This window comes from Delphinus delphis, chromosome 13 (genome assembly GCF_949987515.2).
Source record: "Delphinus delphis chromosome 13, mDelDel1.2, whole genome shotgun sequence".
Taxonomy (NCBI): Eukaryota; Metazoa; Chordata; class Mammalia; order Artiodactyla; family Delphinidae; genus Delphinus; species Delphinus delphis.
This window is the reverse complement of record NC_082695.1, coordinates 11893399-11908209: the sequence shown is the minus strand read 5'-3', so window position 1 is coordinate 11908209 and position 14811 is coordinate 11893399. Positions and strand designations below refer to the sequence as shown.

General features: G+C 47.2%; 1 protein-coding gene across 4 annotated transcripts in view; it reads right to left on the bottom strand.

Annotated features, from left to right (window-relative positions):
• Positions 1–700: 700 nt before the first annotated feature.
• The window catches only part of FBXO21 (F-box protein 21), a 36978-nt gene continuing 22867 nt past the window's right edge, over positions 701–14811 (bottom strand). Inside the window, exons 10-13 of one of the 4 annotated variants that reach the window (XM_060028093.1) lie at positions 11502–11713; positions 10050–10207; positions 3646–3735; positions 701–3091 (exon numbers count right to left, since the gene is read on the bottom strand). In XM_060028093.1, the coding sequence (XP_059884076.1) occupies positions 2904–3091; positions 3646–3735; positions 10050–10207; positions 11502–11713 (648 nt within the window). In that variant the 3' untranslated portion in view covers positions 701–2903. The remainder of the gene's footprint in view (positions 3092–3645; positions 3736–10049; positions 10208–11501; positions 11714–14811) is intronic. The other 3 variants (XM_060028094.1, XM_060028095.1, XM_060028096.1) reach the window with 3 other exon arrangements.

Below are 14811 nucleotides of genomic sequence, written 5' to 3'. Positions count from 1 at the left end.
GACGTCTCGCTGAGACTGTTTCCCAAAGCAGCTCTGCAAACCCTGGGCCTCGGGGATGCTGTGCACATGCAGGTGTGCTGGGGGAGGAAAGTTCTAGGGCCTTAGAAGTTGGGAAGACACCACTACACTCCCCTCCTGGAAAGTCACAAAGTACAATAGCATGTGAAAGGCTCTGAGAAACACCGCAGTGCACGAAACTGGTGACGGCTCAGCTGTGACCATCCCTTTCCGTGTCGTGTGTGACAGCACACGTGTGACAGCGCCGGGGAGCGGCGCTCAGCGGGACGCTGTGGAAAACGCCGCGTGCGTGCAGCTATCGGGTCAGCATTAACGACACACCAACTCTCACTGCAACTCTCACTTTACAACACGTAACTCGACATAATCAAAAGGCTGCAATCTTTGCGTTACAACCGGACACTCTCAAGATGACTAGCCAGCTCGAAAAATTAACGTTTGGCAGGGAAATCATAATATAAAGGTGCTCTGTCCGCTCACTGATGTAAAGAGAAATTCAGTAGAGCCAATTTTTGCATATTTCAATCAGAATGAGAACTGAGAGAGATTCTGCTGTTGTCACGGCTGGGCTTTCTGTTCTGGAACGAAACCCGGCAGGCCATTTGTGTGGTTTCTCTGGATAAGTTCCATTTATTAATCATTGTACAAAAAATTCTTGGCATTCATTTGAAGAGAAAAGAAGTTACTATATCCAAATATTTAATATTTCAACATTGTGAAAGTTCTACTTTTATAACAGGGGTTTTTAAAGTGGAGATAACGTTTCGAAAAATTTTAAAAAGAAACTTATGATTTATTAGAGTACAGGATCCAAAACACATTTTTAGAAAAATATAAAGTGCCCAAAGACCAACTCACACAGGTGATACAGGCTTCCTGGAGCCAAATGAAGCATTCATGAAGAAACACTTTTAGAAACAGTCTAGATACATATTTACAGGGGGTCAGTAAAGGTAAAACCGTCTTTCTTGGCTTCGATGTTACTCTAAGAAAAAAGGAAATCAAACCAGAAAACCAACAATTGTAACTCTCAGCATGCGCCACGGATTCTTAGTAATGCAGCTCATTAATATTAATGCCACAGCATCTAACTTTCACCTTTAAATGAGAGTAGTGTAAACCCCCCAGCCTCAGACGGGCCGGGTGTTGTGAGTGGTCACAATTTCAAATGCAAGTCCAGATCATCTGACTTTGGATTGGACAGATGAGGAACACGGGTCCTGGACCGGAGCTGATGGGGGCTGGCTAGCCAAATCCCCATCTCTTTCCCATAACTGCTCAATAGCTGTCACTTGCTAGTAAGTGGTCTCAGGTGGCTTCCCCAAACCTTGGTCAACCCAGGGTTTCCAAAGGGTAAACGAGAGGCAGTCATCAAACATGGTGTGACAATACTGCATGCAAATGGTCAGACAGGCAGCGAGGCGTGGCTGGATCACAGCCCCCGAAAGTCTCATTCACTAGAGCAACTGGAATCTTTTAAACTTAGAGTAAAGTAACTAGGTCCTAACTCCAGAAGTTAGCTGCTACTGGTTAACTACAAGGTCAGCCCGCTGGAGAAGGGACAGGTCGAGAACGGTGGGAGTCCGGAGCCGAGTTAAGACTCGGTACCTTCACGCTCAGGTACCACGAACATGGAAAGGACAGGTGCCAGCAGAGCCTGGCTATGCAGCCGGACTCCCCAGCGGCTTGAGCACAGACTTCCTCCCGGTGCTTTCACAGCAACGGTAACTCGAGAACACGGGCCACACTCACGTCTCCTTTCCCACAGGGCACACGCTCTTAAAATTGGAAATATTCCGTTTATTTCTACCCCGCCACATTCAAAAAGGTCCTGAAGTGATTCTAAGGAAGGACAGGGAGCACGAAAACTCCCCTTTCCTTTTTAATTTCTAAGTTTCATTATCTCTTCTTTTTTCTGGTTATAAAAGTGAAACCTCATTTTCAGGCCTTTGGAGACCACGGAGTACGGTTTCTAAAAGCAGACATTTTAACAGCAGATTGTACTTCCTACTACAAAGAAAACTCATCACTGATTTAAGATCTACTTACAATACTGGAGTAGATTTTTTAAAAAACCCCACTTATTTTAAAGGGAGGAAGAGCAGATGAATGTGGAAAACCCCATTCACAAAGGCTATTATTAATTATGCATTTTCTCAAAGAATTTTATGTAATAAAATAGAAAACTAATAATTCGTAGAGATATGAGCGTAAATCCAAGAGACGAATCCGGAAGGCAAAACTGTGTCATTCTCTCAATTCAAATAAAGAAAAGGATAAATGCCTGAAATCTGTTTCAAGAATTAGAAAAAAATAAATTCCAATGCTTCTGATTACCATTAGTTTGTTAACGACTCCAGAGCTAAGATGCTGCCAAGATCACCTAGAGCTTCAGCCCTGGATCGGCACTAAATTCAGGGTAAAAAGACAGATGATCCTGACTGAGGAGTGCACATATTCCACAGAGAAATCAGAGAGAAATGACTGCAAACGGACAACCCCATCTGTCCAGCAAATGAAACGTTCTGAGACGATGTAGACAGACACAATGGGAAGTGAAGAAAAAGAACGGTTATAAGAGTGTCGACTGTGAGACGTCATGAAGACAGCATGTCACGAACTGTCACCACAGGACAAGCATACAAGCCATGCCACTGAACACAGTGCCTTTCAATGAATCACTAGTGTAGGCGGAGAGCAACATTGTCTTTGCAGCTGGAGGAGAGCACACGTGATTTAAACTTAGTAGGAGGCAATCAGCACTACTTGTTAAGTGGCTTTCCCGGTGGTGTGAATCCAGAGGGATCCGTGGAGACATCTCCGTCCGGAATCCTGTTCTCTTGGAAAATAGCAGCAGCAGCAAAGGTACAATGTCCCCCTAGACTTTACTCCACATTCTCTTTCTTTGCACTGTAAATATTCTGCACCGTTTCATAGACAGACTCCAGATCCTCTGGGTACCGGATTTCTAGCTCTGCGTTCGGGATGTAGTGAGTGCCCGTGAACTCGGAGAAATAGCGTCCGACGTCAGGGTGTGAGATCTCCTGAGGCTCCACGTTGTACTCCAAGTTCTCTGTTGGCAGAGAGGCACACGGATATTCTCATTAAAGCTGATGTCTGCAGCATCTTTTATCCAGAGACCCTCCTATCACCCGTTCTGAGTGCATTTTTGAGGGGGGGGAAGAAAAGACAGACGTTTATAGAAGTCGGAGGAGGAAACAGGAAGAGGCGGCACGGCGAGGCCACTGGAGGATGGAGGGAGGGAGCTCGGGGTCCTCCTCCAGCTCCGCAAGGAACACAAGTGTTTTCCTTCTCTCAGAGCAAAACTCCAGCAGTCCCTCGGGGTCCGCACACTAGGGGCTCAGCAGGCTTCTCTGACCTGATCCGACACAAAGCCACACGTGTGGGCCGAGGGTGGCCTAGCCTGCTCGGTTCTTGCCAGCGGTGAAGCTGCTGAAGCCGCCTGAGCAGCGCTCGCACGTCTCTCCCTGTCGTCCTCCTCCTCCCAGTCTGCTACTGGGAACCGCCCTCCCACCACCCCAGCACCCTTCAGTGTTTCCAAGGGCGAGGACCCGGCTCACAGGGCTGGCTTGGGGTCCGAGAGGAGGAATGAAAAATGGCTCGTACCTCTAGACCCTACAGGGATATGGGCTGTGGCACCTCTATCATCTCTTAGGAAAACCACATTACCTCCCTTCCGTGTTCCCCGTTTTGCCACTAGAGAAAGCAATAGAAAATAAGACTCCTTTAAAACGGAATGAGAAAAAAAGGGGTGATAATACCTGGTATTATACCAGGTATTTTAAAGCCTGAAATCCTCTCAGATGGCCTCTCCCTCCCCAGGCTATTTGAAAAACGGCTCCTCCATGGGACCAAGGAAAGGACAGTGTCTCGTGGGCCCTTCCTCACTGGCCATAGAGCCCTGGTCCTAGATTGCGTGTGGCCCCCAGTCAGGAAAGGCCACCCCCACCCTCCATGTCCTGGACCAGAAAGGAGCTGCCCAGGCAGGCCTCCCCGCTCTGACTGTGTCCCAGATCCGTATGAACCGTACTTAGCGCCTATTGCCAAAATCAATTCAGGGAGTCTCTGCGCGAGCCTAGCTGATGGGCTAACTAACACCAACGGTGCAGCAGGTTATCTCTTCAACAGCTCGTTAAACATCCTGAAACGCTTGTTCAGGACCTTCAGTGCCCTCCACCCAGAGTACACAGGATGAACACAAGCGCCTTTCGGAAGCCTGCCTGTAACAGATGTTTGTCTTTCAAGAGAGGGGGAAAGACTTTGTAATCCAATCTGTAACTTTTTTACAAGATGGGAGGATTTAAAGAACTTTTGTGCTTGTAGCTGTTTTAGGCTGTTTATTCAGACTACAATTGGGGATGTATCAGTTTGAGAAAACAACACCTTTATGGACATCACATACCAATCACGAGCAAAGATGAACGTTCAGACATTACCTCAGCATCGCTTAGGAGAGCAAAAAATGTAGCAACAATCTAAATGTCCAACTGCAGGTCACTGTGTAAATAAATGACGGCACATTAATTCAGCAAAATCCTAGACAGCCAGGAAAACGAGCAACCTGTTTTCAAGACGCGATGGGGGAAGTGGGAGGAAAAACACATTATCACTTATAAAAAGCCAGGAAGGCCACATACCTGCGTTGCTACGTGACATGCACATACAGCTACACATTTTACGTGAACTCCTTTAAGCTGGGCACGTACAGCGCGCCAGGCACCGCGGGACGTGCACAGCCTCCAGCTCACAAGGCTCCACGAAGAGCTCTGGTCACACGCCCTCTTGCGGCCGAGCTGACAGCAGCAGGAGTGAGGACCCTGCCCAAGGATTCAGCCGGGGCTCAAACCCAGACGGCCCAGTTCCAGGGCTAGGGAAGCAGCTGAAGAGAAGCGTCCCCGTGCACTGTCCCGCCAGCAGAGGTCAGGGAGGAGGGGCTGGGATAGACCAGAGGGGCGGGCCACGGCTGCCTCAGAAGGCAGGCTGTGGGGACGGTGCTCTCTGAGCTCTGACCTCTCCCTACTGTTACCACCAGAGCTCTGGGGATGGTTTTACTTCCTTCCTTCCATTTATTTTCAACAAATGTTGAAAAACAAAAAAACCAGAAAGTTGGATGCTTTAAAATGCCACTGGCTGAGAAAATCCGCCGTCTTGCCCCCTCTCCCAGAGAGCGATGAGTCACGGGCATACCTGCCTTGGGGAGGCACAGGGGGACGCAACCACGGCCTGGGGCCTGAACCCGGCCAACTGCCTTCCCGTCGGCTGTTCTTGCCCCAGAGATGTTCGACGGAGGGCAAAGAACCTGGGATTACCCCCGAGAGATAAAAGTCTGTTTGGCCCTCATCCGGGGGCCATTCTGCTTCTGACAGGATGCTCGGCAACGTCTGAAGACATTTCTGGTTGTCATGACTGGGGGCTGCTGCCGGCATTGTGTGGGCAGGGGCCAGGGTGCCTCTAAATCAATGCACAGGACACCCCCCAACACATAGCTGTCTGAACCAAAATGTGCCCAGAGCCTGCTCTGAAGAAAGCCAGACACATGTTTCCGCATCACCTCTCTCCCTCTCTTTTTCTCTCTATGTATCCTTAAGCAGCAGCTTGGTGTCAGCTAATGCTTGGCACCTGAGTGTTGGTAGGAGGGCAGAAAGGTCACACTCAGGTCATGATCACGTGTCTGTAAGGACAGCACGACTGGGCAGCTGCTGCAGAGAATTCTGAACGTGGGTCCCAAACAAAGAGGCATGAAGAGTACGGAGAGAACGCTGGGGAAGCCAGGAAAGGGGTAGTGACAGTCTATGAGGGAGCTCACAGCCCCGCTCTTGGCTGTTAGCCAGGAACATGGACTGAATTCAGTGTTTATCTACCTGGACTCCCAGCAAAACAAGAAAAATGTACTCATAAAGGAAACTTTTTTAGGAAAAAATAAAACACTTTAGTTGACAACTAAGTATTATGAGGGGAAAATAATTCCCAATCCACTAAATAAGTTTAAAAAAATTTTGAAGAGGAATAAGAAATCTAAGTGATACAAAACTTAATAAAGAGCAAAATATTAAACAGGGACTACTTAAAAGTCCTGGAAAAATCTTGGGAAGAATTTGATTCCCCTAAAATTTTCAGAGAAATGTGTCTGCTTATTTTATCTAAAAATTTCAGCTACCCCAAAATACACGAATACATTCCTGTAGAAGTCTGGAAACAGTACCCATGAGTCCTCTGGGGGCGCCTATCGGCCCCTCCCCAGAGGAAGCCACTATGACTGTGAGTTTTTCTAGTCCTTCTTTTATGAACATACACACAAGTAGCTAAATATAATTATATGCACTCAAAGAGAATCCTGTGCTGCCTTACGTGTGCTTATTCCTATCAAACATACCGTAAGCATTTACCTGCAACTGGTTTATTAGGTTGCAGCTCAGCTTCCCGAAGTTTGCATATACCCCCACTTAACAGACAAGTCCCATGAATGACACTGCTTTGCTGTCATAATGAAGGGACCACAGGCCCCCTGTGTCAGTGCGTCTCCAGTGGAGGAACCGAGGGGAGAAGTGCCAGGTCAGAGGAGAAAGAGCACTTGAGATTTTGACAATTTAAGAGGGAGCCAAACCGCCCTCTGAGACGGCTGAAAATTTACACTGCAACCCTGACGCGGGGAGTCCTCACACCCTTGCCAGCACGTGCAGACCGCCACAGACTGTGTGTGCGCGTGCTGGGGGGGAGGGGGGGATGGTGGAAACTTAGTTTGGAAGTGGAAGACCAATTATGGAGAAGGAAACTGACACTGGGTGAAGGCACGCCACGGCCCAAGTGTTCAACCAGGTGCTTTACCATCATACACGGAAGACATGTAAAAGCCAGGTTTTCACACCACAGCTGAATTCCTGACCTTCCACTATGGGCAGCTGGCTTAAATTCAGAGCATCTGTGACAGTCGTTTTCTTCAGTACTAAGAAGTACGCAGGGAAGTTGAGACAGGAGTTTCTGGTACCAAGAAAATATTAATACTAAAGCACGCCCCCTAGTGGGAACAAAAATTACAAACATGCAAGATGCTGTATAGCCCGTTCACATATTGAGGGAAAACTGAATTGTGCAGACTCAAAGTATTTGAGGATGGCATGCAGGTGTGTGGTTTATAATTCACTCTTCAACTCTCTGTGGAGAGCGAAAAAACAGAAAAGCATTCATCAATGGGCTCTGCCCAGATTACTAGGATCACTGGAGCCAGAGGCTGAAAATTTAGATCACGAAATAGTTTAAAAGCAAAATAACTTAATGCAAATATGTTAACCCAGAAATGTTCAAAAACATATTTAAATTAGTGCTTTTAAAATTTACCCTCTCCAGGTCGCTCACTGGCTAAATGTGGGCTAATTTGAGAATAAAATTGTTCCAAATGATTGTAACACATTGACTAAATAAAAAATCCAGGAATCTATGGGAGGAGAGGGGAAGGAGAGAGGGGGAGAGAGCGAGGGAGAGAGGAGGAGAGGAGAGAGAGGCGAGGGTGGGGGAGGAGAAAAGAGAGAGGAAGAGGGGGAGGAAGAGGGGGAAGGAGGGCAAAGCTCTTGTTTGCAGAACTCGAGGGAATACCCGTAGTAGAAAACCACCATTTTGCAATTCTCACATCATGATTTAGGCAAGAAGAGCCAATGGGTGCTAAGACAAACATAAGGATAAAGGTTACTGGGGAACAGGGTATACCCAGGATGCCCCAGTTTGACCCCATGGATTTCCTGTTAACTTCAGAGGGAAAACTGTCCCTTACAGCAAGTCACCATCTTAGCCAATGACCACACTCTGCCTCACTAACAGTGGGACACGGAACCCCACGGTCTCTGGACGAGATGCAACGTGACGCACACAGCACCTGAGAGTAAGCGCGCCAGCCAAAACCAGCAACCTGATCTAACCAAACCCGGGCCTAACTTCCAGTTTACAGACAATACACAGACAAAGAAACAGTAAGACAAATGCAGAACGTTAGACAATTTACAGGACAACCAGCCCGGACTCTTCAAAAAGTCAGTCTTGTGAAAAAGGGAAAAAAAGATGAGAAATGAGGAACGGTTCTTTACTAAAAGAAACTACAGAGACATAATAACTAAACACAGTGCCTGAATCTTGTCTGGATCATGATTTAAAAATGAATAAACACGAACCTATAAAGTTACTCTTGTGAGAATTGAGAAATTTGAATATTGATTGAATGTTAGATATTATGAAATCATTTTTATTTGTTGGGTGTAATGTTGTACCTGTGGTAATGCAGAGAAATGTCCTTATTCTTAGAAGATGTATGATTAAGTATTTAGGTCATGTTATCTGCGATATTCTTTCAAATCAATTTTAGAGTGTGAAACTGACAAGCAGATTTTTCTTTTTTTTTTTTTTAAACAAAGTCATTACAGTATTCTGACTGTAAACCTTACAGCTCATGTTGACCTAAGGTAAGATTAGGATGAATTCCTGAATCTTCTACGCAGACACTGGACAAGTTCAGAACACCTTAAAACCAAATACCCAGCTTCACCTACTCTAAGAAGCCCATTTTAAAGTTAATATAAATGTTTCTAGAAACCCAAATATCAGATACTCAAAGTCTTGATATCAACTCCACGTAACGGGCGATGAGTGTACAAGGTGAAGGTGTAGACACGGACCCCAGTGTTGACAACAAGACAATTTCCTCTGTGCTCGTGACTTGCCCTGTGACGTGCAGTGGGAAATGTTCACTGAATGATCAGTGGCGGGTGCAAACAGTCTGAGAATCACTCAGCGATTTCCAAATAACTTGATTTTTAAAATCTGTAGTATAATTTTTTTTTTATCTGACAAAGCTTTTTAAGTTAAATAAAATCCCTGTCAGTGCCTTCATCTGACGGGGGTGCACATCGCCCCCTCTGATAACTCCCCTTGTACTGACGGAGGTTAGGTGAGCTGTGGTCTCAATAAAGGGAATTTCTCTTGTATACGATCCTCTCCCAGCTTCTAATGAATTAACAATAATTAATATGAAACTTTTTCTAGTCTTTTCGGTACTTCTGAGATGTTTGTGCAGCCAACATTTCTGTTACTGGATTTACCAGAACACAATGTCAACTTAGGCCAAACGTGATGCTTCAGGTGAGACGCACAAAGGGGCAGCGTGGTGGTCATGGGGGCTCTTTGCCAGGCCGCCTGGCCGCACGCTCCGGAAGTTAACATTTAAACATCTCCATGCGCTTCAGTTTCCCTGGGTATCAAATGCGCACGATGATGATGATGGTGATGGTAACTACAGTTCTCAAATGGAGCTAATGTACATTAGAAGGCTGCTGTCACAGAGCAGCACTATGTTAGCATTTTTATTAATAAAATGAACACTGTGAATGCCTTGACAGGCAGGCATGCGATAAATTCATCTCACTAAATGGAGGGACAAAGAAGAGGAGAGCCTGGGCGAGCACCTGTCAGGGCTGGCAGTGACCCCAAACACCTGCCAAGCACCTACCTGTTGTTGCCTCTCCCAGGTGCCCTCAGAGCCAGTGCTGTGAACTGCAGTTCCCACAGTGGCCACTGGGGGCGTCTCTGGGGGGAGCACAGCTAACCGGCTGCCAGTCTCAGCGCTCGGGTGGCTCCCCCAACAGTGCCAATCGGTGCCCTCCAGTTCAGACAGGCAGTATGAGCAGGGCACAAGCTGACCCTCCTTGCCTGCAGGAAGCCAATGGCAGTGCCTGGGAAGCAGGACTTTGACTGGCAGAGGCAATGACCAATCAAAACAGAGGTCGGCAACAGCCTGGAACAGGGTCCTGGCTGTGGTGGTGACTGAGGGGGAGACCCTGGGGTGGTGACTGGGTAACTCGTGGTATGGCCGCACCAATGCATACCCACCCACGTTTAGCTGAGTACCAGCTCTGATGAGGTTAACAGCCATGGGACACCTGTCAACTCTGAACAGACTGACAGCCTGTGCCTGCAGAATCTGAGTGCTCAAATGTGTGCTTCAAGTACAGACAGTACCAGCTACTTACCTTGGGCGGCATATCTACAGGACCCGTCCTCCACCAGCACATTATAGAAAGGCTGATGATGGCCGTGAGGCAGGCTGTGGACGTTCATGTTTCGAATCCACTCATGTCCCATCATGCAGGTGGGGTCCCAGCCATAGATGACACAGTTATAGCCATACCTAATTAACATAAGAGCAGTGGCAGATCAGCTCCCTGGGGCCCTGTCATGGCAGCTATGAAATATAGAGACAATGGCTTGGTTTCTCTGAAACTTACATTCTTAGAGATACACCTGCTTTTACTCCATGATAAATCAATTTTACTCCTGCCTCTCTTTATAAACCCCTCTGATTATCTATCTATCTATCCATCCATCCATCCATCCATCCATGGTAGGACAATTGAGGAAACACAAACTCTCACCAGATATTTGATGAGGTTAACGAACTGATGATTTTCTTAGATATGACAACAGAATGGTAAAGGTGTCTTTCTTAAAAAGTGAGCCCTTACCGTTCAGTGTTACCTACCGAAATAGCTACAGAGGAAAAGGACCTCTGGTATTTGCTCCAGGGAGGAGGGGGAGGGGGTGAAACAAACTGTATGATAACTGTTGAAGCTGGACATGGGAACATCACCTGGTTCGTAATACTCCTCTCTCTACTCCTACATATGCTTGAAATTTCCACAACAAAGTTAAAAAAAAAAAAAGAATGTAATAAAAGAATGGAAAACACTAGCCAAAAACTGAGAAAAGATATTTGCAACTTATCTGCATATAGAGACTAATACACAGAATAAAGAAACTGCAAATCAGTAAGACTAACAACTCAAATGAAAAGCAAAATACCTGAAGAGGCACTTAATCAGAGGAACCTGAATGGCTAGTAAATGCAGGGAAAGAACCTCAATCTGGGTGGTAACCAGGGAAATGCAAATTAAAACCACAATGAAATGCCATTTGCCATTTACCACATAAGTGCATTTTTAAAGGTCTGGCACTAACACAAGTTGTCGAGGATCAAACCTCTCAGGTCCTGGCCTGCTGGTGGGATGTAAATAGGTAGGTACAGCTGCTCTGGAGGCAGTTTAATTTTGCCTCATCAATCGGCCGTGTCCAAACCCCAGGACCCAGCAAGTCCCTACCACCCTCAGATCCAAGGAGAGCGAGACCACTGGAGAGAGTGAGGACGACGAAGAGAGAGGAAGAACGAGGCTGACAGGGCTTCCATCCCCCACGGAGAAGGGTCACTACACACAGTAGAAGAGCTCCCCGTCAGGAAAGCAAGTTGCTTCTTAAAAAACAAAAAGGTTAAAGATATGGTTCAGCCTTCGGTCCTCGCTGCGATGGGCCTCGGTCGCTGCCGCATCGGGTCAGGTCCCCTCCAGGTGCACCCCCGCTGCTCCGAGAAGCGGGGCTCACGGCGCTGTGTCCTCTGCAGCCGCGCCGGGGGCGGGCGCCGGGGCACTCACCTCTTATGCTTCATAATGAGCCCAATGGCATAGCAGACGTCTCTGTGCTTCTCGTGGGAGCGGAGCTTCACCTCCACGCCCACCTCCTCCTTCTTCCGCTCAATGTGCTCCAGCGTGTGCTGCACCAGATAGCCCACCGCCCCGTGCTGCCCGGGGTCTAGGGTTTGGATGTGCTGGAGGATGTCAAGCACCTTCAAGACAAGACAGAAAGACTAGGAGATAATATTTTCATTTAGGCCTTTTCTTTTTCCTGGCAAGGGATTTAGACCTATGTAACCTGAGGAAGGGCAGCGAGGCGAGGTGGGCTGACAGCCCGTTACTCCACAGGCTCTCACCCTGTCGGCGCTCTGTACGCCCAGAGTCACTTCACGTGCTGGGGACTGGCCCCGGCATCCAAATGGAGCCAGCGTGAGCGGGAGAAACTCTTTGGAAACACGGGGACCGGGGTCCGCACAGGATGGGGACGCGAGGGTCTGTCGGGCTAGGTGAACTCTAACAGCTTCCAACATTCTTGGTGAGTGGGGGGACTCAATTTCTTACATACGGACAGGAAACATTTTCGACCTGCCACTCATGAATTGAGAGGAAAGAGAAATGTGAAACTGCTTCAATCGAGGTCAAGAGGCTGAGTGACAGACTGGCCTCGGTGCTGCAGGAGAGGGGAAGGGGACACGGGGAGGGCACTGGAGTGATAGACGCAAATCAGCACAGTTCATTTATGATGCTATCTGTGAAGAATGAAGATGTGCGGGGCAGGGTTCTGAAATCCTACTGGTCGCTTCAGTGACTTTAACTCACAGTGGAATTCAGTTCAGGTGGACAGGGGGAAACCCCGTCTCCCCGCAACTAATGTGACTAGCTGGCAGAGAAGCACTGCCTGACCCCAAGGCTCTGCTCTTTCTACTGCACCCAGTGCCTCTACGGAAAAACACAAGCTCGAGGAAGGCTAACACACATGAACAATGAGCAAGCCCCGCTCGCTCACAGCTCGGCCGAGGGTCTGTGACACGGGTCTCCTCCCACTTACGGATGCTGAGCAGACCGAGCAGCCGGACTCTAGCCCCGGATCAGTCAAACTTGCTGTTTTTACCCTTGAATTAGTTTATTCACTTATCAAATAATGATTAGTAACTGCCCTATTTCCTGATACATTGTGAGCCTATAAAAGTGTCATGAAGACTACAGCTTTCTGCAATGTAACGTATTATTTTAAAAGCCAATCTTGTCTTCCAGAATGAGATTTGCAGGATCTCAATATTTGCTGAATACTTATTCTCTGCTGGTCACTGTGCCAAGCCTGTCACATTTTTTACTTCATTTAATCCTCCCAACTTGAAGGTCAGCAGTCCAATCACTGCCAATTTCAAGAGGAATCAGACGCAAACAGAGCCGCTCTCCAGGCCAACCTATATAACCACATCAGGACACTGGATTTACATCAACAGCATGATTCCTATTCAACCTAAACACATGAGACCTGCAACAAATTTTTATCCTCGACTTAAATCACTCAAATCTCCCCCTTGAAAGACTCGTACTAGCTGCAGCCGGAAAATCTGCTCATTCTGGACTTCACCCTTGACCCCCCCTCAGCAATAGAAGGCCTGCTCCTGTCTCAGCCTTACTCCACTCAAGCACAGTAGTGGTGGCAGGTATCTTCTTGCTTATTCGATTTTACCCTTTAACAGAAAACAATCAACTTATTCAAACAGTAGCACTATGCTTAGGAGCCCTTACCACCCTATTCACAGCAATATGTGCCCTCACCCAAAACAACATTAAAAAAATTGTCGCCTTCTCCACTTCCAGACAAGTAGGCCTAATAATGGTAACAATTGGCATCAACCGACCCTATATAGCATTCTTGCACATGTTCACACATGCTTTTTTAAGGCCATACTATTCATATGCTCTGGATCTATCTATCTATCAGCCTGAACAACGAACAAGATATTCGAAAAATAGGAGGCCTATTCAAAGCTATACCTTTCACCACAACAGCCCTTACTATTGGAAGTTTAGCACTGACAGGAATGCCTTTCCTCACCGGCTCCTAAAGGCCTGATCACTGAAGCTGCTAACACATCTTATACCACTGCCTGAGCCCCGCTAATAACTCCAGTCGCCACCTCCCTCCCAGCCGTCCCAAGTGCTCGCATCCCCTTCTGCGCACTGCTAGGACCCCCTCACTTCTCTCCCTTAACCTTGATCAATGAAAACAGCCCACTCCTAATTAACTCCATCAAACTTCCTACTAATTGTGTTTTTGCTGGATTTATTCTCTCCAACAACATCCCCTCCAACAACATCCCCCCAACATCCCCCCCCTAATAACCATGCCCCCATACCTAAAATTAACTGCCTTTACAGTGACCATCCTGGGCTTTGTGCTAGCACTTGCAATTAACCTTAACGCACAAGACTTAAACTTTATTTACCCCTCAAATATCCTCACGTTTTCTAGGCTTTTAGGGTACTTCCCCACTATCATGCACCGTTTACCTCCCTACCTAAACCTATCGTAAGCCAAAAATCAGCATCCTCCCTCTTAGACTTAATCTGACTAGAAAATATTTTACTGAAAACCACATCCCTTATTCAATTAAAGCCCTCCACACTAGTTAAGCAACTTGCCTGAGGTCATGGGGTTATGAAGACGTGCAGTGAGAATGTGGACCCAGGGCTGACTCGCAACCCCAGGTCTCAGTCACCTTCACATCAAAGCAGGAAGAGGAGTATTTTAATTGACTGTTAGGAAAATTTTCAAACACATAAAAAATGGACAGAGTGGTATAACCCCAAGTAGCAGACCCAGCTTCAACCAGTACCAGCCAGGAGCCAATCCCATCCACTTGCCACCCCCCGCAGTGGCCTTGTAATGTAGGGGACACTAACAACAGTTGTCCCTTGTAGCTGAAAGCATCTGATTTCACAGTAAGCTTCTTGTGTTCCCCTCTGCAGTTCCAACTAGTTATTGCTGACAACTTTTCTATAGACACAGCTTCCCCTTTGTTCCTGGCAGCCCCTTCCCACCAGATAAGTGAAAGAAACATAACGCGGAATCTTCAAAGCATAAAGGAAGTCTTGAACTCAGAGTATCAGAGGAGGAGATAAGGTTCAGGGATGATTACTCCCGTCTTTCCCTTGGTGTGTGGATGATAGGGTGAAGGGAGACGGCAGAAATGGAGAAGACACCATGAGATGTGCCCAGTGTGTTTCCAAAAGCCGTGCTGACAGTGGGGCACCATGACGTCTACAGCTAAATGCCTAGGCCTAGAATCCCAAGAGCCCACAACCTTCAGAGTAGAGA